This window comes from Pan paniscus, chromosome 9 (genome assembly GCF_029289425.2).
Source record: "Pan paniscus chromosome 9, NHGRI_mPanPan1-v2.0_pri, whole genome shotgun sequence".
NCBI lineage: Eukaryota > Metazoa > Chordata > Mammalia > Primates > Hominidae > Pan > Pan paniscus.
In genome coordinates, this window is record NC_073258.2 from 8,124,632 (window position 1) to 8,149,037 (window position 24,406).

Genomic DNA, 24,406 nt, shown 5'->3' on the forward strand with positions numbered 1-24,406 from the left:
GCAGAGATCGCGCCACTGCACTCCAGCCTGGGCGACAGAGTGAGACTCCGTCTCAAAAAAAAAAAAAAAAAAAAAAAAAAAGAGGTTTATCTGGAGAGCGATAAAGAAATACCACATTATTTCTTTCAACTATTCACTTTCAAAGAACTCTCCAACTTCCCGCTGTTGTCTTTTCCAAAGTATCTATTGCATCCCTGAGCAGGGCCAGGCCTTCCTCTCTCTTCACTTCTGGTTACTATGCAAAACTGGTCCAAAAGGCTGAACTGTGGTCCATGTACCATAGCCTCCCTTCTAAGCTTTCCCTTACTGGAACATCTCAGGAAGTCCACACTGGAACTAGGATCATTGGTAGAGAGGAGTATTTAGTTTGAAAATGAAAATGCCTGAGGAGAAGGCAATGGGGAGCACTGCAGTGGGCAGCTTGTTATCACTTAATTCCATCATCAGTAACCTCATACCCCCTCCACACTGTACCCCCGCAGCTTTCAGTTTCATGAAATCAGGTAGGGGGCTTTTGCATTTTGTTCTTTATTGTCTCAGATTTACTAGAATATGGTGTATATAAGGAGTAATATTTAAATAGATATGAAGATATATAGCTATTAATCTAATTTTAATTGAATATCTTGATGTCACATTTCTGTTCCATTCTTGCTGTAAAGATAACTGCTGTGTCACCTAGTTTAATTCAAATATTCTTCCGGCATTAGTAATAATTATGTGGCAGTAATAATTATAGTAATAATTATAATAATTAGTATTATTAATAATTACAATTATTAATAGTTACAATTATAATTAATATTACTAATTGTTAATTAGTAATATTATGTGGCATTAGTAATAATTATGTAATGATTACATTTGCAGTGGCTCACACCTGTAATCCTCGCACTTCGGGAGACCAAGGCGGGTGGATCACTTGAGGTCAGGAATTTGAGACCAGCCTGACCAACATGGTGAAACCTCATCTCTACGAAAAATACAAAAATTAGCCAGGTGTAATGGCAGATGCCTGTAATCCCAGCTACTCAGGAGGGTGAGGAAGGAGAATTGCGTGAACCCGGGAGGTGGAGGTTGAAGTGAGCCGAGATCATGCCACTGCACTCCAGCCTGGGCAATAGCGTGAGACTCTGTCTCAAAAAAAAAAAAAAAAGTAATAATTATGTAAATTTTTTAACAAATTTTAAACGATTTTTTAAAATATCCTCTCTGTTTTCTTCCTAAGTATTATTCAGACTCTAACCATATTTACTCTTATTTTGCTCTTTTTTTTTGAAGAGAAAAATGTTAAATATCCATGGACCCAAAGGTAGAGATATTTCATTTGATTCCTCTTCAAGCAGGAAAGCAGGATATATAAGGTTTACAGAGAAAACACAGAGCTCCAACAATAATTTATTTTTTCTACAATTTAGACCATAGGTTAGAATATGGAGCCTGCCAACATGCTCAACTCTGGTGATAAATTGTGTGTGGTGCATTCAGGTTTTCTGTTGGCCAAGGTTTTGTGGTATCTTGTCAGGACCTAATATTCCTACTGTTTTCTCTCAGCTGCAATTAATACTTCATGAGATAAATCAGACCAGGATGAAAGTTCACTTCAGATGTTCAAAGCCAGACGAGAATAAAAGGATGGCTATGAGATCTATGGAAGTGCTGAGAAGGGAAGAAATAATGGACAGAGAACAGGTCTCTGGATAAATAAGTTCATTCACTTTGTCCATTGTGGTTGACACTCGGACTCCACTCTGTGCACTCCAAAAAAAACACATTCACTCACTGAGCGCTCACTCCCCTACAAATGTCAACAAGATATTCTATTCAAACATGGAATATACCTAAAATTACATCTCTTGCTTATTTATCTGCAAGAAGAAATAAGAAAATTTCATGCCTGTCTTAGTCAAGTTCATCATAGCAATAGAACCACTAAACTATGAATTTATTTGGAAAGAAACTTGAGAAATGTCTCAGGTGATTTTGGAGACTGGCAAATCCAAAGTCTGCAAGGTAGGCCAAGAGGCTCTGGATCCAAGAAGGAGTCAATGTTATAGCTCACACCTGAAGTTTGCCTGCTGGTAATATTCCCTCTTCTCAGGGAGAAGTCAGTTTTTTCTTCTATTCTGGCTTTCAACTGATTGAATAAGGTCCTCATAGATATAAGTGAGTAGGAAAGAATTTATAGCCAGGATTAGCTCATTATTCTGTGAGCAACAAATAATACCAAAATATCTATTATTGAAATAATAAACATTGATTTCTCAGTCATCCTACATGTGTATCATTGATTAAAGTATGAAGATGGCCATGCTCCATAGTGTCAGTCAGGGATCCATGTTATGGAAGCTCCATGAGTTGCCTTTTTTTTTCTTTTTTTGGGGGGGTGTGTGTGTGTGTGTTGTGTGGTGTTTGTTTGTTTTTTGTAGAGACAGGGTCTTACTATGTCACCCAGGCTGCAGTGCTATGGTGCAATGATGCAATCTTGGCTCAATGCAACCTCCACCTCCTGGGCTCAAGCCATCCTCCCATCTCAGTTTCCTGAGTAGCTGGGACTACAGGTGCACATCACCACACCCAGCTATTTTTTTTTTTTAATTTTTCTTAGAGATGGGATTTCACCATGTTGCCCAGGCTGGTGTTGAAGTCCTGGACTCAAGTGATCCACCCACCTGGGCCTCCCAGAGTGCTGGGATTACAGGCATGAGACACCACGGGCCTCCATCAGTTTTTGATGGCATTATCTGGCACATGCAGTTAAACAAGAATACGATAGACAACAGGGTACAGAAGTATGTGCATGACGTATAACATGTTTCAGTGCTGCTTTTTAATTGATTGTGTAAAAATGACCAAACTTTTCTTAGAGAAGCAGGGAAAAGTGGAAAAATTATGAAGGCATGAGAGTAACTCAATGAATTATTATAATTAAACAGCATCATCTGTTAACTTCCATGTTCTCACCTGCCTCAGTGGCTGGGTAACATGACACTGACACAGTTTTACCTCTATTCTTCTCTGGAATCCATCCTCATCTGGTCTGTCTGGATTAGGAGCAGGAAGTGATAATTAATTGATGGACTCTTAAGATTTAATGACATTTTGAGAACATTTTTTTCAATGGGCTCACACTAAAGATCCTTTTATTTATAAAAATAATTTTTTTACCATTCACAATGTCAGCTGCTAATACGCATCTTGTCAGCCCAAATTTGTAGAGCTTTATAACTGAGTATCTTCCTCGTCAGACTGCATTTCAAGAAGCTAGGTCCCAAGTCTCTGGATCTTTATTTTCCTTGCTTAGGTCTTAAATATAAGATAAATTCGACTAATAATTATAGGACTGCATTGGAATTCTAAGTATTCAGGCAAGCTGTATAACTGTAATTCACATTCTTTTTATTCAAGTATTCTTGCTTGAGTAAACCACACTAAGAATAAGGAAGTAGTGACTGAGTGCCTTGCCAGTACAGCAGATGCTAGAACATAATGTAGCATTACTATTCCCCAGGGTTTATTGTTATGTAAGTTCTCGTTCAGCTTCCTTTGTTTTCTTTCACTTCTGAGAACTTAACTTTCGTTTCTCACTCAGCTCCTGTGGGGAAACTCATTTGTGGAGACCAGCCCTCTGGCTTGGTGAGTGAATCTGGTTTACACCAGCTCCTGCCCTGCCTTCACTCTTCTCCCCTGATTCAAGACTCCTCTGCTTTGGACTGAAGGTGAGTGGAGCAATTTGTGGGAGCATAGAATGGGAGGCTTTGAGAAGAATAGATTGATTGTGTCTGGGTGAGTTTAATTTGTAGTTCTGAAGCTGCTCTGCATAAACAAAAAGAGGCAGCTTGTGAACTGTCTGCTGAGATGGCAGAGGAAGAAAGCACTGAGTCTGGGAGAGGGGTAACCTTTAAAGAAGAGAGGTTTGCAAAAGCAAAAAGCCTTGCTTGTTTCCTAGAGGTACCATTCATTTCTTCAATCTAGGTACCTCCATCACCTTCCTTGTTGGAAATAAAGCTCAGAATCTTAAGGGAGACGAGCACTCAAACAAAGGATTTCTCAGCAAAGCAATTTTATTTCTGTGCAGAGGGGTGCTTCTTCTTTGCCAGTCGCCATGAGAGCGCACTAGAACAAAGGAGGAAGAAAGTTTTTATTCCTGACGCAAATCCTACCCCTGTGCCCTTTCCCCATTGGCTGGAGTCGGCCACACAATCTAAACTATACTCAGTTGGCTAAACATTTTAACTTTCTTTAGATAAGGTGGGCACGTGAGGGAGAGAGGGGAGATGGGGAAGGGGTGTGTGTGATGAGCTAGAGAACTAATTTTCTTCCAAAATAAGGAAAGGAATGTGAGTTGGTACTGATAACGCCTGGTACTGTGACATGTCTGGGCATGTAGCAAAAGCAGAAAAGAAAGAAAAGAGAAGACAAGTGAAGTGGGGAGGGGGGCACTGTGAATTAAAGAATAAAGGATTGATCCGGCTATTTGAAGAGAAACCTTATCATACCCCACATTCCTATTCTGTCATTTTGATTTTTCCATTTTGCCAACGTGGATCAGAATATTCTTTTATTCAGAGGCAGCAAATTCCTTCCTCCTTTCTCCCGAAGAAGCCTGTGCAATGAAGCTTTATTTTCACTTTTCATAAAGCAACCTCATGATGAGGTTCAGCAGGGATGAGAGCCCTTATCTGGATCTGGGTATGAGGCGAAGGAGTCTTAGGTACTCACTCTTCAGAAGTAAGGCCCTTTTGAAGCGTATCCTTTTACTTGCCTTCTGGTAACTTTTTGGATGCTGTCCATAGCTTTCCTGATAAATTAGCAGCCCTCTGGTTAGTCCGAGGAGAGAGGCCGCAGGACGGGCAGACTGCTGCTCATCTCTGCAGCTCCACTTTGGTCTCTTGTCTCTGAAGGTCCAGTCACAGGGAACTTGTTCTTCTGAGTACCCACAGCTTACTCTTCCTTTGTAGCAGGACGGGCCACAGAAAAAACTCCTCAGACACCGAGTTAAAGAAGGAAGGGGTTTATTCGGCCAGGGGCATCGGCAAGACTCCTGTCTCAAGAGCCGAGCTCCTCGAGTGAGCAATTCCTATCCCTTTTAAGGCTCACAACTCTAAGGGGGTCCGCGTGAGAGGGTCGTGATCGATTGAGCAAGCAGGGGGTACGTGACTGGGGGCTGCATACACCGGTAATTAGATCGGAACAAAACAGAGTAGGGATTTTCACAGTGCTTTTCTATACAATGTCTGGAATCTATAGATAACAAACCGATTAGGTCAGGGGTCCATCTTTAACTACCAGGCCCAGGGTGTGGCCCCGGGCTGTCTGCTTGTGGATTTCATTTCTGCCTTTTAGTTTTTACTTTTTCTTTCTTTGGAGGCAGAAATTGGGCATAAGACAATATGAGAGGTGGTCTCCCTTAACTTCTGCAGCACCCAATGAACCTCTGGTATCCACTCCTGTTTTAGAAGTTGCTATTATTCTAGGTACACCTTTTCATCATGAGTTACCTCAACTCCCTATTCAATTTTCCCTTGCACAGAGTTAAGGCAAGGAGTTGGTAATTTCTCCTGAGTCTTATCTTGATCTTATCTCTGAGCATTTTGTACCTTGATGCCTATGTCACTCATATTCTGATGTGTCCTTTTCTTTGTTTCACTCTTCAGAGGTCCAGGTAACCGTCTCCTTGTGTGTCTGTGCGGTACATCTTGTCAAGGTCCATATCTAGTATTTATTCATTGTCAAGTCTAGTACAGGACCCAATAAATAAAACTGTACTTTTAATTTTTGAAAAATATTTTTGACTAAATTCACAAAACAAAAGCATACAGGTATAGTAAAAAACAAAAACAAAAACAAAAAAAACTATCTATTCGATATATAATCAACATTAAATACCGGTAAGAGATTATGCTCTGGACTAGGGAAAAGGAAGTAAACACGCAGTCAAAAAAAGGAAGTAAACCAGCAGTTTTAATGTAGCAAAAAGGTAGCAGTTACTACGGGATAAATGTAAAACCAATAAAACAAAAGCAACAAAGTAAAAGGGCTGCAATAGGATGTGGTATCTGTAGTGCTCTTGTCAAGGGCTTTGCAACTTTAAATAGATATCACATTAGGTCTCACTGTGAGAAAATGATTTTGAGCAGTCTTCAATAAAATGATGGATTTAAGAACTGATGAACTAACTGTGAGAGAAAGAGATGACACTGGGGTAGCTTTATGAAATTTGTCCTCTGTTACAAAATGACTTATCTGAAACATATTGACCAGAGAGTTAGAACTCTTGGAAAAAGGGACATTACTGTGGGGAAAACTAAACCTTGGACATTTTAGTGGGTCATTGAAAAAGGAACTCTGAGTTTAGACAAATAAGAAGTGGTAACGATGTTTCTGAGTTCTCCAGGTTTCTGCATGCCAAGAACAGGACCTGTTTTCTCCATTGGTAGTTCCTGACCCAAGGAACAGGGGAAATTTAAAAGATGTTGGCTAGGCCAGGCACCTGGTGGCTTGTGCCAATGCCTAGCCAAAAATCCCAGCACTTTGGGAAGCCAAGACTGGAGGACTGCTTCAGTTCAGGAGTTTGAGACCAGCCTGGGCAACGCAGTGAGACCTTGTCTCAAAAAAAAAAAAAAAAAAAAAAAAAAGATATTGGTGGCTAAACCCCTTATAGTTTTTCTCCTTATTGTGTAGCCACACTAATTTAATTTAATCTTTTTTTTTTTTTTTTTTTGACGGAGTCTTGCTCTGTCACCAGGCTGGAGTGCAGTGGTGTGATCTCAGCTCAGTGCAACCTCCGCCTCCCGGGTTCAAGTGATTCTCCTGCCTCAGCCTCCAGAGTAGCGGGGACTACAAGCAACTGCTGTCAAACCTGGCTAATGTTTGTATATATATATATTTTTTAGTAGATACGGGGTCTCACCATAGTGGCCAGGCTGGCCTCAAACTCCTGACCTCAGGTAATCTGCCCGCCTCCGCCTCCCAAAGTGCTGGGATTACAGGCTTGAGCCACAGCGCCCGGCCATCTTTTTTTTTTTTTTTTTTGATTTAAATTGTACAGATAAAGAAAGCTTCTGTGCAGGTAATCAGAGTATTCTGAAATAAGGAAGCTATGGACCTAGTTAGCCTTCACCGTGTCGTAGAAACTCCTACATTCGCACCACCTTCAAAGGGGAGCATGCATTTTGTTTATGTGTCTGTCTGTCTACCTGTCTTAGGTCGGAAGGGTTTCAATGGGGCTACATTTCTTCAATGTTAGAATAAAGAATGAATAGGCCGGGCGCGTTGGCTCACGCCAGTAATCCCAGCACTTTGGGAGGCCGAGGCGGGCAGATCATGAGGTCAGGAGATCGAGACCATCCCGGCTAACACAGTGAAACCCCGTCTCTACTAAAAAGATACAAAAAAATCAGCCGGGTGTGGTGACGGGCGCCTGTAGTCCCAGCTACTTGGAGGCTGAGGCAGGAGAATGGCGTGAACCCGGGAGGCGGAGCTGGCAAGGGAGCCGAGATCGCACCACTGCACTCCAGCCTGGGTGACAGAGTGAGACTCCGTCTCAAAAAAAAAAAAAAAAAAAGAATGAATACATCAAGAAAAGTAAGCACTTGTATTAGTTTTCTAGAGCTGTCATAGAAAAAGTACCAAAAGTGGTTGGCTTAAATAGCAGAAATATATTGCCTTACAATTCTGGAGGCTAGTTATCCAAGATAAAATGTGTTGACAGGGCTGGTTCCTTCTGAAGGCTATGAAGGAGGCCTCTGGTCCATGCCTCTCTTCTAGCTTCTAATAGTTTCCTGGAAACCTTTAGCATTCCTTGGCTTATAGGTGCATCACCCTGATCTCTGCTTTCTTCTTCACCCTGGCATATTCCTTGTGTATAAATGTCCCTTTTTGATAAGGACACAGTCATGTTGGATAAGGGTCTACCCTAATGAGCACATGGTAACTAAATAGTATTTAAATATACTAGTTTCAAATAAGAGCACATTCACACATTAGGATTTCAACATCATTTGGGGAGAAACAGGACAGACTTTATCTCTCTGCTACATATTCTCAATATACTGGGCCTCCTTTATGGATTGAGACTTTTCTCCCATGACCAACAGATGTTTCTTTGAAATGTATATTGAGTCTATATCATGTGTGTGATCCTATAACTATTTTAGCCTCTTTTCCTCTTCCCAAAATATATACATCTTTAGGTTCCTATCACCATCCTTGCCATATGTCCAGGCCAAGGTGAAATTTCAACATTTAAAACCACAGCATGCCCCAGAACTACATAGCTGGTCTGGATCTCTCCATTTCTATACCCCCAATAGCACTGGGTATCAGTATAGCTCTTGTAGCCTTTACCTTTGTTGTCTGTTTAAATCTGTGCTGCAGTGGAGAGAACTCTGAAGGAGGACCTTGGGGACAGTACATTCACTCTTACTCTACCTATTAGATTAGAATGAGTGATCTTTGTAAGTCACCTGATTCTACTGACACACCTGAAGAAAGGGAGTATTCTTATTTCTCAAGGGTTTTGTATGAAGAATAAAGAAGTCAAAATGATTTCTAAATTGTAACTGCTTATAAAATTGTTCCTGATAAAATTATTTTCCTATTATGGTGTTGGTGGCAGTGGTGTGTGGGTGTGTGTGTATGTCTTTGGGGATGGAGTGTGAGGTCACGGGAGGACTTGCTATGGGTAGATGTGTTAGGATGTAAACACTTCTTCACTGGAAACCATAATTGTGGTCCCAAAGGTCAGCTATTGGGAAACTGCTAATTGATGGAAAGAAAAGATGAAAATCTGATTAAAAGGTCTAATCATCTATGGAGGGATAAGGAAGTTGTGGCTTTATATATTCGTTAAATGTTTTATTCCTGTATGTGATTCACTTTTCTAGGTATAGAGGATATATCAGTGAACAAAAACAGTCCCAGGTCTATGAACGGATTCCTTTTCAGGAGGAAGAAGTAGACATTTACAGAACAATCTTATATATTACATAGTACAAATAAGAAGCTAAATGTGCAGTGAGTGACAGTACTGGTGGTTTTGCTATAAGTAAATTATAGTATGTCCTTCCAAGAAGAGGACATCTAAGAGGAGATTGAATTAAATGTAAGAGTGAGTCTTGCTAACATCAGGGGGAGGATCATTTTATGCAGAGAGAGGAGCAAGTGCAAAAGCCTTGAGGAGCCACAGATTTGATAGTTTAATTGAGGAGGTATTTTTTACATGGGGAAAAAAGTCAGAGGAGATAAACCTTAACAGTATAAGTAAAATAATTCAGACACCAAAGACATATATTATGATTCTATTTTTATCAATTGATTAAAAACCCAAAGGATATTAGTAGTGGTTGCCTGGAGCTTGGGATCAGAATAGGAGTGATGGCATTAGGGTTTTTTTTTTTTTCAGGTGATAAAAATAATTTTAAATTGGGTTACAGTAATAGTTATATAGTTCCACAAATTTACTGGAAATTATCGCATGATACACTTAAAAATGATGTTTGATGCAGTGTTTGATGCTATGTAAATACAATTCAATAGCTTAAAAATATGCAAATATTCATGAATCATGCAAATATTGGGGATACAATCATGCCATTCAGAGAGAAAAGCCTGTGTGCAAGCCCAGGGGCAGGGGTGTGTTTAGTGCATTTAACATGGAAAATGTGTTTTGGGTTGGGGAACAAAAGGCAGGACAAATGATGGGTTACACGAAGCTCTTGGTAGAAGAGCCTCAGTTTGTCCTCTCCAGTAGAAGAGAAAATAACAATAATTGCCTTGATGGGGTGAAATTTGTCCTGAGACAAAAATTAAGAATAAAGTGTTTGAAATTACTACAAAGTCCATTTTATTCTGTCATTGGTTTATTCTTCATGCCTTTCTTTTCTCCTTTCTCTGTTAAATATTAATGTTTTGTCCTGTTCTAAATCTCTGTAAAAGCAGTATTCTTTCTATTCTTTCTTTTCTTACCTTGTCCCCTTCAACATTCTCAGCACTGCAGGAGTTTGTGACCAAGAACTTCAAGAGTCAAGACAGAAGGAAGCCAAGGGAGTAGTGCAATGGATTTCTCAGTAAAGGTAGACATAGAGAAGGAGGTGACCTGCCCCATCTGCCTGGAGCTCCTGACAGAACCTCTGAGCCTAGATTGTGGCCACAGCTTCTGCCAAGCCTGCATCACTACAAAGATCAAGGAGTCAGTGATCATCTCAAGAGGGGAAAGCAGCTGTCCTGTGTGTCAGACCAGATTCCAGCCTGGGAACCTCCGACCTAATCGGCATCTGGCCAACATAGTTGAGAGAGTCAAAGAGGTCAAGATGAGCCCACAGGAGGGGCAGAAGAGAGATGTCTGTGAGCACCATGGAAAAAAACTCCAGATCTTCTGTAAGGAGGATGGAAAAGTCATTTGCTGGGTTTGTGAACTGTCTCCGGAACACCAAGGTCACCAAACATTCCGCATAAACGAGGTGGTCAAGGAATGTCAGGTAGGCTCCAAGATAGAGGAAGAGAGAGCAGAGAGCAGAAGATGGTACCTAATGTGAAATCTCCACTTTTTTTGTCCTGCTTTATTCCCCTTGTCACCATAGAACGGAGAGCCCTGTGATCTCTTTCCATACTCTTTGCTTAGTTTCTGATGCCTAAAGGACACTGCTGCACATTGTTTTATTTAAAAAACAGTACAAATTTTTAGCAAGGAAAAGTTGAATGAATGGAGAATTGCTTTGTAAGATAAGCTTTCATTGCCCCTCCGAGAAGAACAGTGTTTTTGGGAACACGTCTGGTTAGATGTGGGAAGAGTGGCAATGAAAGGAAGTCTTTCCTTACTGCAGGGTCTGCTTTTTCTCTAGGAAAAGAATCAGGCTACTCTTGATAAGAGGATGGTGACTTCCATCATCCAGGAATAAAGAATACATTCATCTCCTCAGATTTTCCCCCATGCCATAGGTTCTAATCACCAGCCTCACTGTTTCTGTAAACTAGTTTCTTCTGAGAGCCATCCAATTTCTTCCTTGCTGTCCTCTATTCAGGTGCTGAGAAAGCTCATAACTTTACTCTGGTATAATTTCTTTCTTACAGGAAAAGCTGCAGGTAGCCCTGCAGAGGCTGATAAAGGAGGATCAAGAGGCTGAGAAGCTGGAAGATGACATCAGACAAGAGAGAACCGCCTGGAAGGCAGGAGGAGACACCTCCTAAGGGATAATTAGACAGGAATCTGGGCAGGACCCTGGGCTCTATCACAAGGAGACCCCTTCCTCTTTGCTGTGCTAGAATTAACAAGCATAGAAGTCATTTGATTAGGTCTCAATTTAATTCCTTCCCTGTTGGAGTTTAGGGGCTGGAGAGTAGACATATCATAAATCAACACTATATTTGGAAGTGAAGGCATGGAGGGAAATATCTGTGAAAACGCTTCCTGTGAATCCTGTGTTCCATTTGTGTCATCAGGTTTGAGGCTCCAATCCTTCCAGTAAACACCCTGGAGAAAGACCCAGGATTCCCTGTTTAGGGGGTTTCAGTAGAGGGATTTGTTTGTTTGTTTGTTTGTTTGTTTGTTTGTTTTTTGAGACAGAGTCTCTGTCATCCAGGCTGGAGTGTAGTGGCGCGATCTTGGCTCACTGCAACCTCTGCCTCCCTGGTTCAAACGATGCTCCTGCGTCAGCCTCCCGAGTAGCTGGGACTACAGGCATGTGCCACCATGCCCGGCTAATTTTTTGTTTTTTTAGTAGAGATGGGGTTTCATCATGTTAGCCAGGATGGTCTCAATCTCCTGACCTTGTGATCCACCCATCTCAGCCTCCCAAAGTGCTGGGATTACAGGCATGAGCCACTGTGCCCGGCCAGGTAGAGGGATTTAAGACACAGAAAGGCAAAGTTGTTCAGGACAGGTGTCTACAATCCAAGCCTCACCCAGGCATCACATTTTGTCTCAGATTAGGCCTCAATAAAACTGACTTGAGTGTATTGCTTTGGGAGGAGCTCAGGTTAAAAAGTAGAAAAACATGGCTTCACCAGAAATTGTGTATTGGCTTTTGCCTCCTATTCCTTTTGAGAACTCCCTGAGGAAAACAGTTCTTATCCTGTCTCCCAGGCTCATACAAAGCAGGCCTTCAACCAGCCAGACTGACTGCCTCTTTCTCTTTTCATTCCCAAGAATTATATCCAGATCGAGAGACAGAAGATTCTGAAAGGGTTCAATGAAATGAGAGTCATCTTGGACAATGAGGAGCAGAGAGAGCTGCAAAAGCTGGAGGAAGGTGAGGTGAATGTGCTGGATAACCTGGCAGCAGCTACAGACCAGCTGGTCCAGCAGAGGCAGGATGCCAGCACGCTCATCTCAGACCTCCAGCGGAGGTTGAGGGGATCGTCAGTAGAGATGCTGCAGGTAAGACTTGGGATGGAGCACCTACATAAGAGACTAGGGGAAAAACACAGAGGCTGATTTTCCTTCCCTTCCTAGTCTCTAGGCTTTCTTCTGTGTGGTGACATTAAATGGTTCCTTTGGCCCGGCATGCCCCTTTTATGCCCATCATTTCAGGGGTCACAGAGATCATTAAGTGTATGAATGGCAAGGGAAATTCCCATTATTATTCACTTATGAGAGCAGTGTAAAAATTTGAGCTTGGAGAGGATTCTTTGTACCATGAGCAAATCAGTTTTAGAACTTTCCCATCACATCAAAAACATTTCTCATGCCTGTTTGCAGTCAATATCTGTTTCTACCTCCACCTCCTGGCAGCCTATCTGTTTTCTGTCTGTATAGAATTGGCTTCTCTGGACCTTTCAATATGAATTGAATTATAAAACAAGTAGTCTTTTGCATCGGCGTCTTTAACTTAGCATAATATTTTGAGGTTTATTTATATTGCAGTATGTATCAGCATTTTGCTCTTATTGCTAATACTATTCCATTATCTGAATATATCATATTATGTTTATGTATTCACCAGTTGGTGGCTATATGAATATTTTCCAGTTAGGGACTATTATGAATAATGCTACAGTAAACATTCACTTACATGTCCTCATACAAACATGTTTTCATTTATCTTGAGTAGATTTTAAGAGTGTTGTATGTTGTTTATGTATAAGTTTTAAGTTGTCGTACTATTTTCCAAAGTTGTTACTCATTTTATATGAGTAACAATATAAAAGCTTATAAAAAGCAATATAAAAAGTTTCTAGGTTCTTCACATCCTTGTTAATACTTGATTATTTCCTTCTTTTTTTTTTTTTTTAGTTACAGCCTTTCTAGTGGGAACGTAATGGTATCTCAATGCAGTTTTGATTTGCTTTTTCCTAATAACTAACACTGCTGAAAAGCTTATTATTTCCACATGTAGATTCTGTACCTTTTTTAAGAGTTTTTTCTGTTTTGCTTTTGGTGCTATTGTAATTTTTTTTTTATTTCAAATTTCAATTCTTCATTGCTGGCACATAGAAAGGAAACTGACTTTAGTATTTTAATCTTGTATATTGCAACCTTGCTATAATTACTTATTAGTCATAGAAGAGTTTTTTTTTTAATATCAATTCTTTGGCATTTTCTACATGGAGAATCATGTCATCTGAGAATAAAGTTAATTGTTTCATACTCTGCAGTTTGTATGGTTTTTTTTTTTTTGGTGTATTTTTTTGGAGACGGAGTCTCGTACTGTTACCCAGGCTAGAATGTGGTGGCACGATCTCACCTCACTGCAACCTTCACCTCTCAGGTTCAAATAATTCTCCTGCCTCAGCCTCCCAGGACTAGCGCACACCGCCACATCTGGCTACATTTTTTTTGTATTTTAGTAAAGACAGGGATTCACTGTGTTGCCCAGGCTTGTCTTGAACTCTTGAGCTCAGGCAATCTGCCCGCCTTGGCCTCCCAAAGTGCTAGGATTACAGGCGTGAGCCACTGCGCCCGGCCAGCAGTTTGTATAGTTTTCATTTGTCTTTGCTTGTTTTATTACACTAGCTAGGACTTCTAGTACAATGTTCAGTAGGGATGGTGAGAGGGGATATCCTTTCCTTTTTTCTGACCTTAGGGGGAAAGTACTCAGTCTCTCACTTGTAAGTATGATGTTAGCTATAGGAGTCTTTTTTTTTTTTTTTTTTTCCAGATTTGTAATGAAGTTGAGAAACTTCCTCTTTTTTTCTTTTTTTTGAGACGCAGTCTCGTTCTGTCACCCAGACTGGAGTGCAGTGGCACGATCTCGGCTCACTGCAAACTCTGCCTCCCGGGTTCAAGCGATTCTCCTGCCTCAGCTGGGACTGCAGGCCGCCCACCACCACATCCAGCTAATTTTTGTATTTTTAGTAGAGACAGGGTTTTGCCATGTTGGGCAGGCTGGTTTTGAACTCCTGACCTCAGATGCACCTGGCCGAGAAACTTCCTCTTTATTCCTAGTTTGCTGAGAGTTTTTATCATGAATGGTGTGAATTTTGTCAAATAGCTTTTCTGCCTCAGTTGATATAATCATATGATTTTTCTTCTTTATTGATATGGGAGATTACATTAATCAATTTTCAAAGATTGAACCAGCTTGCATACCTTGAATAAATCCCACTTACTTGTGGTGCACAATTTTTATATATATTTTGTTGGATTTGTTTTACTAACGTACTGTTGAGAATTTTTGCATCTGTGTTCATGAGAGATACTGGTTTCTGGTTTTCCTTTCTCATAATGTCTTTACTTGGCTCTGGATTAGGGTAATACTGACCTCATAGAATGTGTTACAAAATAGTCCATCTCCTTTCATTTTCTGAAACAAATTTGGGGAGAATTTTGATAATTTCCTTCTCCAACTTTTGGTAGAATTCATCAGTTTACCAATAAAACCCACTAAGCCTATTTTTAAAGTGTTGCTTAATATTTTGGAGTATTACAGCTGTCTGTTAGTGATTACTAGTTAAATTCTATTGTGTAAGAAAACATTTTGTATGAGTTCAATTGTTTACATTTGTTAAAGTGTATTTTGTGGTATAGAATGTGTTATAGCTTGGTTAATTTTCAATGTGAGCTTGAGAAGAATATGTATTTGCCTTTAGATGGAATATTCTATGAATGCCATTTAAATCAGTTGATATATAGTGTGCTGTTCAGGTACAGCTGTAGTGGTAATCATTTCCTGCGGTTGCTGTAAGAAATTGTCACAAACTTTGTAACTTAAAACCTCATACAAAAAAATTGTCTCATAGTTCTGAAAGCTCAGAGCCCAAAATCAGTGTACCAGCAACCACCAGAAGCTAATAGGGAAGCATGGAACAGATTACAGCAAGGACCAACATTACCAATATCCTCATTTTGAACCTAGCCTCAAGAACTGTGAGAGACTAAATCTCAGTTGTTTAAAAACCATACAGTTTGTGCTACGTTGTTACAGCAACCCCAGAAAATTAAAACGCCTACCATTTTTGACTGTTTTCTATTCACCGTACTTGTTCTTTGCTTTTTTTCCCCTTCCTCTCTTTTTCTGCCCTCTTTTACTTTTAACTATTTTGTATTATTCAATTGATTATTTTATATTATTCAATTTTCTTTCCTCTTAGCTTATTAGTTATATATTACTAATATACATAACAAATATAGCTATATTAGTTATATATAATATACGTAACTAATATACATAACTAATATATATTAGTTATATATTACATATACATAACTAATATATATTAGTTATATATTACATATACATAATATATATTAGTTATATATTACATATACATAATATATATTAGTTATATATTACATATACATAATATATATTAGTTATATATTACATATACATAACTAGTATACATAACTAATATATATTATATATAGTTATATATAACTAATATGCCTAAAGGTATATATATAAATATAACTAATATGCCTAATAATATAACTAATATAACTAATAATAATATAACTAATATGCCTAAAGGTATATATATAAATATAAAACAAACATACATATATATTTGAAATATAAAAATATTTTTAAAATATAAACTTTTTATAAATATATAAAAATATATATTAAAAATATAAATAACACTATACATATATATATAAAGGCTTAGTGGTTTCCCTGGAGTTTGCAATATGCATTTACAACTAATCTAAGTCTAATTACAAATAACACTATACCCCTTCACATGTAGTGCAGGTACCTTAGAGCAGAGTATCCTCAATCTTGAGTAACGTTGCTGTCATTCATTTCACTTATCCATAAGCTGTAATCACCCACTACATTGTTGATATTATTACTTTAAGCCATTATCTTATATATTAGTTGAGAATCAGAAAAACAAAATATTTTATTTTACCTTTACTTCTTTTTCAGTGCTCTTTCTCTCTTTGTGAAGATCTGAATTTCAGACATATACTCTTCTTCCCCCTCAATAATGTCTTTTAACATCTATGGCAAAGTATTTCCTTCATTATTGCGGGACAAAATTTCTGAATATAAAATTCTTGAGTCATGGGTGTTATTCTTTCAAAACTTTAATATTTATTCCACATGCTGAACTTTTACTAGTTTTAGTAGTTGTGTGTTTGTGTGTGTATATTCTTTGAGATCATTTACATACTGAATCATGCTGTCTGTAAATAAATATAGTTAATTTTAAAACTGCAACTTTTATTTTAGATACAGGGAGTATATGTGCAGGTTTGTTACATGGGAATATTGTGTGATGCTGAGGTTTGGGATACAGATCCCATCACCCAGGTAATGAGCATATTACCTAATCAGTAGTTTTTCAACTCACACACCCTCCTCCCTCCCCTAGTGTAGTCTGCAGTGTCTATTATTTCCATATTTATGTCCACGTATGCTCAATAGTTAGCTTCCACTTATAAGTGAGAACATGCAGTGCTTGATTTTCAGTTCCCGTGTTAATGTGCTTAGGATTGTGGCCTCCAGCTGCATCCATGTTGTTGCAAAGGACATAATTTTATTCTTTTTTTTCTTTTTTTTTTTGAGATGGAGTCTTGCTCTGTCACCCAGGCTGGAGTGCAGTGGCGCGATCTCGGCTCACTGCAAGCTCTGCTTCCCGGGTTCAGGCTATTCTCCTGCTGCATCCTCCCGAGTAGCTGGGACTACAGGCGCCTGCAACCATGCCCGGCTAATTTTTTGTATTTTTAGTAGAGACGGGGTTTCACCTTGTTAGCCAGGACAGTCTCGATCTCCTGACCTCGTGATCTGCCCACCTCGGCCTCCCAAAGTGCTGGGACTACAGGCGTGAGCCACCGTGCCCGGAAATTTTATTTTTTTTATGGCTATGTAGTATTCCATGGTGTATATGTACCACATTTTGTTTATCCAGTCTACTATTGATGGATACCTGGGTTGATTCCATGTCTTTGCTACAAGCAAGAAAACAAAGAACCCCATTAAAAATGGGCAAAAGTCATGAACAGACATTTATCCAAAGAAGACATACAGGTGGCCAACAAACATATGAAAAAATGCTCATCATTGCTAATAACCTGAGAAATGCAAATCAAAACCACAACGAGATACCATCTCACAATAGTCAGAATGGCTATTATTATAAAGTCAAAAATTAACAGATGCTAGTAAGGCTACAGAGTAATGGGAACATGTACTCTGTTGGTAGAAATGTAAATTATTTCAGCCATTGTAGAAAGCAGTCTGGAGGTTTCTAAAAGAACTTAAAACAGAGCTACTGTTAGACCCAGCAATCCCCCTGCTGGGTATATACCCAAAGGAAAATAAATCATTCTACCAAACCAAATATAGTTTTACTTCTCTTTCATGCTAGATGTCTTATTTCTTTTTATTTTTACTCTTTTCTTCTTTATCTTTCTTTTTTTTTTTCTTTATTGCACTTGATAAAACTTCCAATACAATGTTGACCGTAGTGGTGAAACCACACACGCTAGTCTTTTTCTTGATTTTAGGAGGAAGTAATTCAGACTTTCACTATTAATTATTAGTTGTATATTACTTATACATGTTTCTTATCAGTTTTCAGGATGTTCTCTTTTATTATCAGTTTGTTGAGGGGTTTTATCTGAATGGATGTTGATTTTCTTGTTGAAGTTTAGGAGTCATTTATAGATTCTGGATATTAATACCTTATCAGACATATAATTTGTAAATATGCTTTCCCATTCTGTAGATTGCCTTTTCGCTCTCTTCATAGTGTTCTTCATAACTTAAAAGTGATTTTTTTAAAGTTTAATTTTGGTAAAGATCTGTTTATTTATTTTTTTCTCACATTGCCTTTACTTTTTGTATCATAGCCAACAAATCACTACCAAATCCAATGTCATGCAATTTTCCCCTTTTCTTCTAGGAGTTTTATATCTTTAGGTCTTTGATTTATTTTTAGTTATAGTGGTTATACGGTATAAGTTATCTATTTTTAATGTTATTGTAGCCATTGTATTATATTGTGCCATGTTTTGCAAACAGTTTGGTAATAAGGGTGAAGAGGTGGCAGAGAGCTGAGGAATGTGACTTTTTTGCAAACAGTTTGGTAATAAGGCTGAAGAAGTGGCAGACAGCTGAGGAATGGACCATAGAGGACAATATTTGTTTGTCTGTCTAACCTCTATTCCTTTTGATTATTTCTTTATAATAACTTTTGAGGAACCATCCCTACCCTGTCTCATTCCCTGTAGTTGGTTAAAGTAGACAAAATTAGTAGCATTAGGCATGTATATGTTACTCAGTTCTGGCAAATCATTATATCCAACCCTTACATTTTTACCAACTTTACAGTAATTATTTTAAGATATATACTTGACTCAATTGGAGTCGATGGTTTGCATGCCTTAGAATTTTACTGTCATGAGTAAAAGGAGCCGTTGTCTTTTCTGATGGGTATCATATCAGGGATAATAATTTAAACTGGGAGAGTCAAGCTGATGCCATAATTAATCTGAAAACAAGTCAATATAATAGGTATAAAATATAATTCTTAGAAGAAAAACCAGATTCTGATGGCAAGATTTTAAACATGTAGCTATGAGTAAAATTATACTTGACCCCTTGAATTTGTTTTTTAAAAATTTAAACCAGTTTTAGTTGGTTTTGTCAGATATTACAACAACAAAAAAGCTAATACAGGCAGTGAAACTATTTCTGAGGGTGTGAAGTCAACTGGAGGTCAATTCTTTGTTGGTATAAAGGGGGTCAGATCAGACAGCGGGAGACCAAATATATTGGTACATACTTGTTCAAAAAAATAAAGGAAATAATGGTTATGGTGAGAAAGAAAAGATAGCTAAAAACAGTTAAAAATGTAAACTAGTCTAGGTTAATAAAATGTTGGAATCCAGGATAAAATTTTATAGTTTCAAAGATGATGACTAAGTGGAAATTGACACTATTCGGGACAGTGGGGTGTAAATAGTTGGGAAATAGTAAGTTACATTTAAGACCTACTCAGTTACTTGGTCCTGTGGCTTGTTTCATACTGAAAAATGGGTGAGATCACCTACAGTGGAGTTTAGTCAGCATATACGGTGAGTACATGGAGGCCAGACAAACTTTTAGTTGAAATGCTTGCTTGCTTTTGCTCACGGCAACAGTACACTTCTTAAGGACTTTTATTATTAATTTTCATCATTAAATCCCTAAAGCCTGAAAAAATATAGGGCAAACATATTTAGCTGTTTTGTGTCTGTTGATGTATAAAATAAAAACACAATGAATTAATGAGGTTATCTCATTAAAAATGTATAAAAATATTAGAGCTCCTCCCTCTTTTTAAAATATATTCCTTCTTGAGATACTTGAAGCATCTTCCTAACACCCTCATCTTAGTCCTCTGCAGTGGTCAGTCTGAATCTTATCTCCACACTTTGTCCCCAGTCTGTGACCATCTATTTATTCCCACCATATCCAGGGATAGTAAGAGTGTGGGAAGGTGGATAAAACTTTGTAAGATAGAAGGGCCTATTACTTTTTTGAGCATTGCTAGACAAAATACAGGATGCTCAGTTAAAGTTTAATTTCAGATAAAAGAAATGTAATATTTTTAGTATAAGAATATCTTAAATATTACAAGGGTCATATATATAACAAAAAATATATTGTTTATCCCAAATTCTAATTGAACTAGCCACTTTTATGTTCGAAATCTGGCAACCCTATCTTGACTCATGTTTTCTATCTTTTCCCCAGGATGTGATTGACGTCATGAAAAGGTATATGTGGAAGAGAGATGTGGTCTTATTTGTCTGAAAAGAGAATTGTAGTCCTGAGAGATATCTTCCTTCAATCAGAACAACTTAAAAAATCAAAAGGCTGGGAAATTTGTGTATTAAATTGTCCCAAATTGCTAGTCACAGATTAAAGTTTTCAATTGTAAGAAATTTTGGTGTTGGGAGATCACAGAGTTAGGGTCGACGGAGGCCTTAGGAATAAGAGTTTGCAATATCAGAACCCCATGACTTCACTCACTTTATTCAAACCTCTGTCTCTGTTGTTTCCATATTGCATAGATGCCTGTCTTATTGCAGTGAGGCTCTGCCCTTTTTATATGCCAGACTCCAAATTTTTCAGAGACGGCGCCTTTATGTTTGTTTTCCTCCGTGAGAATAAAATAAACAATAACTTTCTAGGTGGTGCTTTTTAGATTTCTAGAAAAATAGATTCAAGTCTTGAGGAATAGTGGCTTTGGTCCTGGTGCTAGCATAACCTTTTCTTGCTCACATACTTTACCGTCTTGTAGGAAAAAATAATATTCTTGTGTCTAAAGTTGCCCACCTACTTGGCAACATCAAAGTTTTTTTAAACACATGAAAATCAGACCACTATTAATTAATTTAGTCATCATAATTTGTCTTTCCCCAAATAACTTGAAACCTCAGACGTTATTCTCTAGGTCTCATATTGGGATAACAGATTTTGGAAACCCTTTAGCTCTTCAATATAGGATCCTACTTTGATATCTCTCAACAACTCAGGAGACAGATTCTATGGCCTCCTTAATGACCACCTGTCTAGGAACCCACATCTCTGGCCTCTTCCTGGTGGACCCACTGAGATGGCAATGACTTTTCTAAATATTAAATAAGTTTTTTAGAGGCACTGAATATCTTTTAAAAGCATTATTGGCTGGGTGCAGTGGGTCACACCTACAATGCTAGCACTTTGGGAAGCCGAGGCAGGCGGATCACTTGAGGTCAGAAGTTCAAAACCAGCCTGGCCAACATGGTGAAACCCTGTCTCTACTAAAAGTACAAAAAAATTAGCCGGATGTGGTAGCAGGCAACTGTAATCCCAGCTACTTGGGAGGCTGAGGCAGGAGAATGGCTTGAACCTGGGAGGCAGAGGTTGCAGTGAGCCGAGGTCGCGCCACTATACTCCAGCCTGGATGACAGAGTGAGACCCCATCTCAAAACAAACAAACAAACAAACAAAAGCATTATTATTTTATCTAATTTTATATTCATTTTTAAGAGGTAGAAAGCATGGGGTTAATTATTGCATTTTAAAAGTAAGAAAGCGAACATCATTGAAGTGAAAACCTTCCCAAGATTACACAGAGGGGAAGACCTTCCCAAGATTACACACAGACAGGTAGACATGAGCACATTTCTCTGGGCTCCAGTGTCAGGCATCTCCCCTCTACTGTCCTCAGGGAAGAGGGTCCAAGTGCATCAGCAAGTATGGTGAAAGGTGAAAGAGACAGTGATCTTGGATGGAGAGAAATAGGGCAAAGGTGTAAAGGTTATCAATTTTTGTTATCACTAGGAGTGAAAGCTGGACATTGAAGAAGCCAAAATCTGTTTCCAAGAAACTAAAGAGTGTATTCCGAGTACCAGATCTGAGTGGGATGCTGCAAGTTCTTAAAGGTAAGGGGATTCAGGGGAAGGCTGTGAATGTGGATTTCTTAGTATCAAGGCTCAATAGGGAAGCGGGAGGTTTTTTTAGGTTAGGATATAGGAGAGGAGGTGGGCCAGAGAAGGAGGAAAATCCTGTGCTGTAGATGTGGTCCTGTCTTAGGGGGAATCACCAGGTGTCTGATTCATCCTCTCATTCACCAGTGCATAGAATCCCAGTATTCCCCCTTTCCTTTCCCTACTCTGGAGAAGAGACAGGTGTCAGTACTTACTTATTTGCTTCTAACAACATCACTGAAACTTTTGTCGTTTCAGAGCTGACAGATGTCCAGTACTACTGGGGTAAGATGATATGGGGTTTTCAAATCACTTCCTTTCAGAATTGTGGTTACTATTAGATCTCATAATCTGAGTCTCATGTGTTCCTCCCCAAACATGCTTACACCATGTAGTTCTTTTTTTTTTTTTTTTTTTTAAGATAGATTTTTGCTATTGTTGCCCAGGCTGGAGTGCAATGGTGCGGTCTCGGCTCACTGCAACCTCTGCCTCCTGGGTTCAAGCGATTCTGCTGCCTCAGCCTCCCAAGTAGCTGGGATTACAGGCGTGTGCCACCATGCTTGGCTAATTTTTATAGTCTTACACCCTGTATTTCTTAAGTGTCCTACTAACCTCTGACTATCAACAGAAGTTCCATTTGATATCGACACAAGTTTCATTTTCAATATGTCTCTTCTCAATACTGTAAGACACACCTATCCCGTATCCTTCACTTGACTTGGTAATTTTTTCTACAGTGGATGTGATGCTGAATCCAGGCAGTGCCACTTCGAATGTTGCTATTTCTGTGGATCAGAGACAAGTGAAAACTGTACGCACCTGCACATTTAAGAATTCAAATCCATGTGATTTTTCTGCTTTTGGTGTCTTCGGCTGCCAATATTTCTCTTCGGGGAAATATTACTGGGAAGTAGATGTGTCTGGAAAGATTGCCTGGATCCTGGGCGTACACAGTAAAATAAGTAGTCTGAATAAAAGGAAGAGCTCTGGGTTTGCTTTTGATCCAAGTGTAAATTATTCAAAAGTTTACTCCAAATATAGACCTCAATATGGCTACTGGGTTATAGGATTACAGAATACATGTGAATATAATGCTTTTGAGGACTCCTCCTCTTCTGATCCCAAGGTTTTGACTCTCTTTATGGCTGTGCCTCCCTGTCGTATTGGGGTTTTCCTAGACTATGAGGCAGGCATTGTCTCATTTTTCAATGTCACAAACCACGGAGCACTCATCTACAAGTTCTCTGGATGTCACTTTTCTCGACCTGCTTATCCGTATTTCAATCCTTGGAACTGCCTAGTCCCCATGACTGTGTGCCCACCGAGCTCCTGAGTGTTCTCATTCCTTTACCCACTTCTGCATAGTAGCCCTTGTGCTGAGACTCAGATTCTGCACCTGAGTTCATCTCTACTGAGACCATCTCTTCCTTTCTTTCCCCTTCTTTTACTTAGAATGTCTTTGTATTCATTTGCTAGGGCTTCCATAACAAAGCATCGTAGACTGCTGATTTAAACTGTAATTGTATTGCCGTACTGTGGGCTGGAAATCCCAAATCTAGATTCCAGCAGAGTTGGTTCTTTCTGAGGTCTGCAAGGAAGGGCTCTCTTCCATGCCTCTCTCCTTGGCTTGTAGAAGGCATCTTGCCCCTATGACTCTTCACATTGTCTTTATGTACGTCTCTGTGCCCGAGTTTTCCCTTTTTATTAAGACATCAGTCATACTGGCTCAGGGCCCACTGCTAATGCCTTAATGAAATCATTTTAACATTATATTCTCTACAAAGACCTTATTTCCAAATAAGATAATATTTGGAGGTATTGGGAATAAAAACTCCAACATATAAATTTGAGGAAGTCACGATTTCACTCATAACAATCTTACCCTTTCTTGCAAGAGATGCTTGTACATTATTTTCCTAATACCTTGGTTTCACTAGTAGTAAACATTATTATTATTTTTTTATATTTGCAAAGGAAACATATCTAATCCTTCCTATAGAAAGAACAGTATTGCTGTAATTCCTTTGTAATCTCTTTTCTTCCTCATTTCCTCTGCCCCTTAAAAGACTGAAGAAAGAGAAACTTGTCAACTCATATCCACGTTATCTAGCAAAGTACATAAGAATCTATCACTAAGTAATGTATCCTTCAGAATGTGTTGGTTTACCAGTGACACCCCATATTCATCACAAAATTAAAGCAAGAAGTCCATAGTAATTTATTTGCTAATAGTGGATTTTTAATGCTCAGAGTTTCTGAGGTCAAATTTTATCTTTTCACTTACAAGCTCTATGATCTTAAATAATTTACTTAATGTATTTTGGTGTATTTTCCTCAAATTAATATTGGTGTTCAAGACTGTATCTAATTCCTCTGATCACTTTGAGAAACAAACTTTTATTAAATGTAAGGCACTTTTCTATGAATTTTAAATATAAAAATAAATATTGTTCTGATTATTACTGAAAAAATGTCAGCCATTTCAATGTCTTGGGAAACAATTTTTTGTTTTTGTTCTGTTTTCTTTTTGCTTCAATAAAACAATAGCTGGCTCTA

At 38.6% G+C, this 24,406-nt stretch overlaps 1 protein-coding gene across 1 annotated transcript; it reads left to right on the top strand.

Annotated features, from left to right (window-relative positions):
* The first annotated feature begins 3,405 nt into the window (after positions 1 to 3,405).
* On the top strand, positions 3,406 to 24,406 carry TRIM22 (tripartite motif containing 22). The gene is made up of 8 exons (XM_003819047.4): positions 3,406 to 3,719; positions 9,993 to 10,481; positions 11,074 to 11,169; positions 12,149 to 12,379; positions 20,130 to 20,152; positions 21,705 to 21,805; positions 22,109 to 22,135; positions 22,588 to 24,406. The coding sequence occupies exons 2-8, from the start codon at positions 10,059 to 10,061 to the stop codon at positions 23,181 to 23,183; spliced, it is 1,497 nt and encodes a 498-aa protein (XP_003819095.3). The 5' UTR covers positions 3,406 to 3,719; positions 9,993 to 10,058; the 3' UTR covers positions 23,184 to 24,406.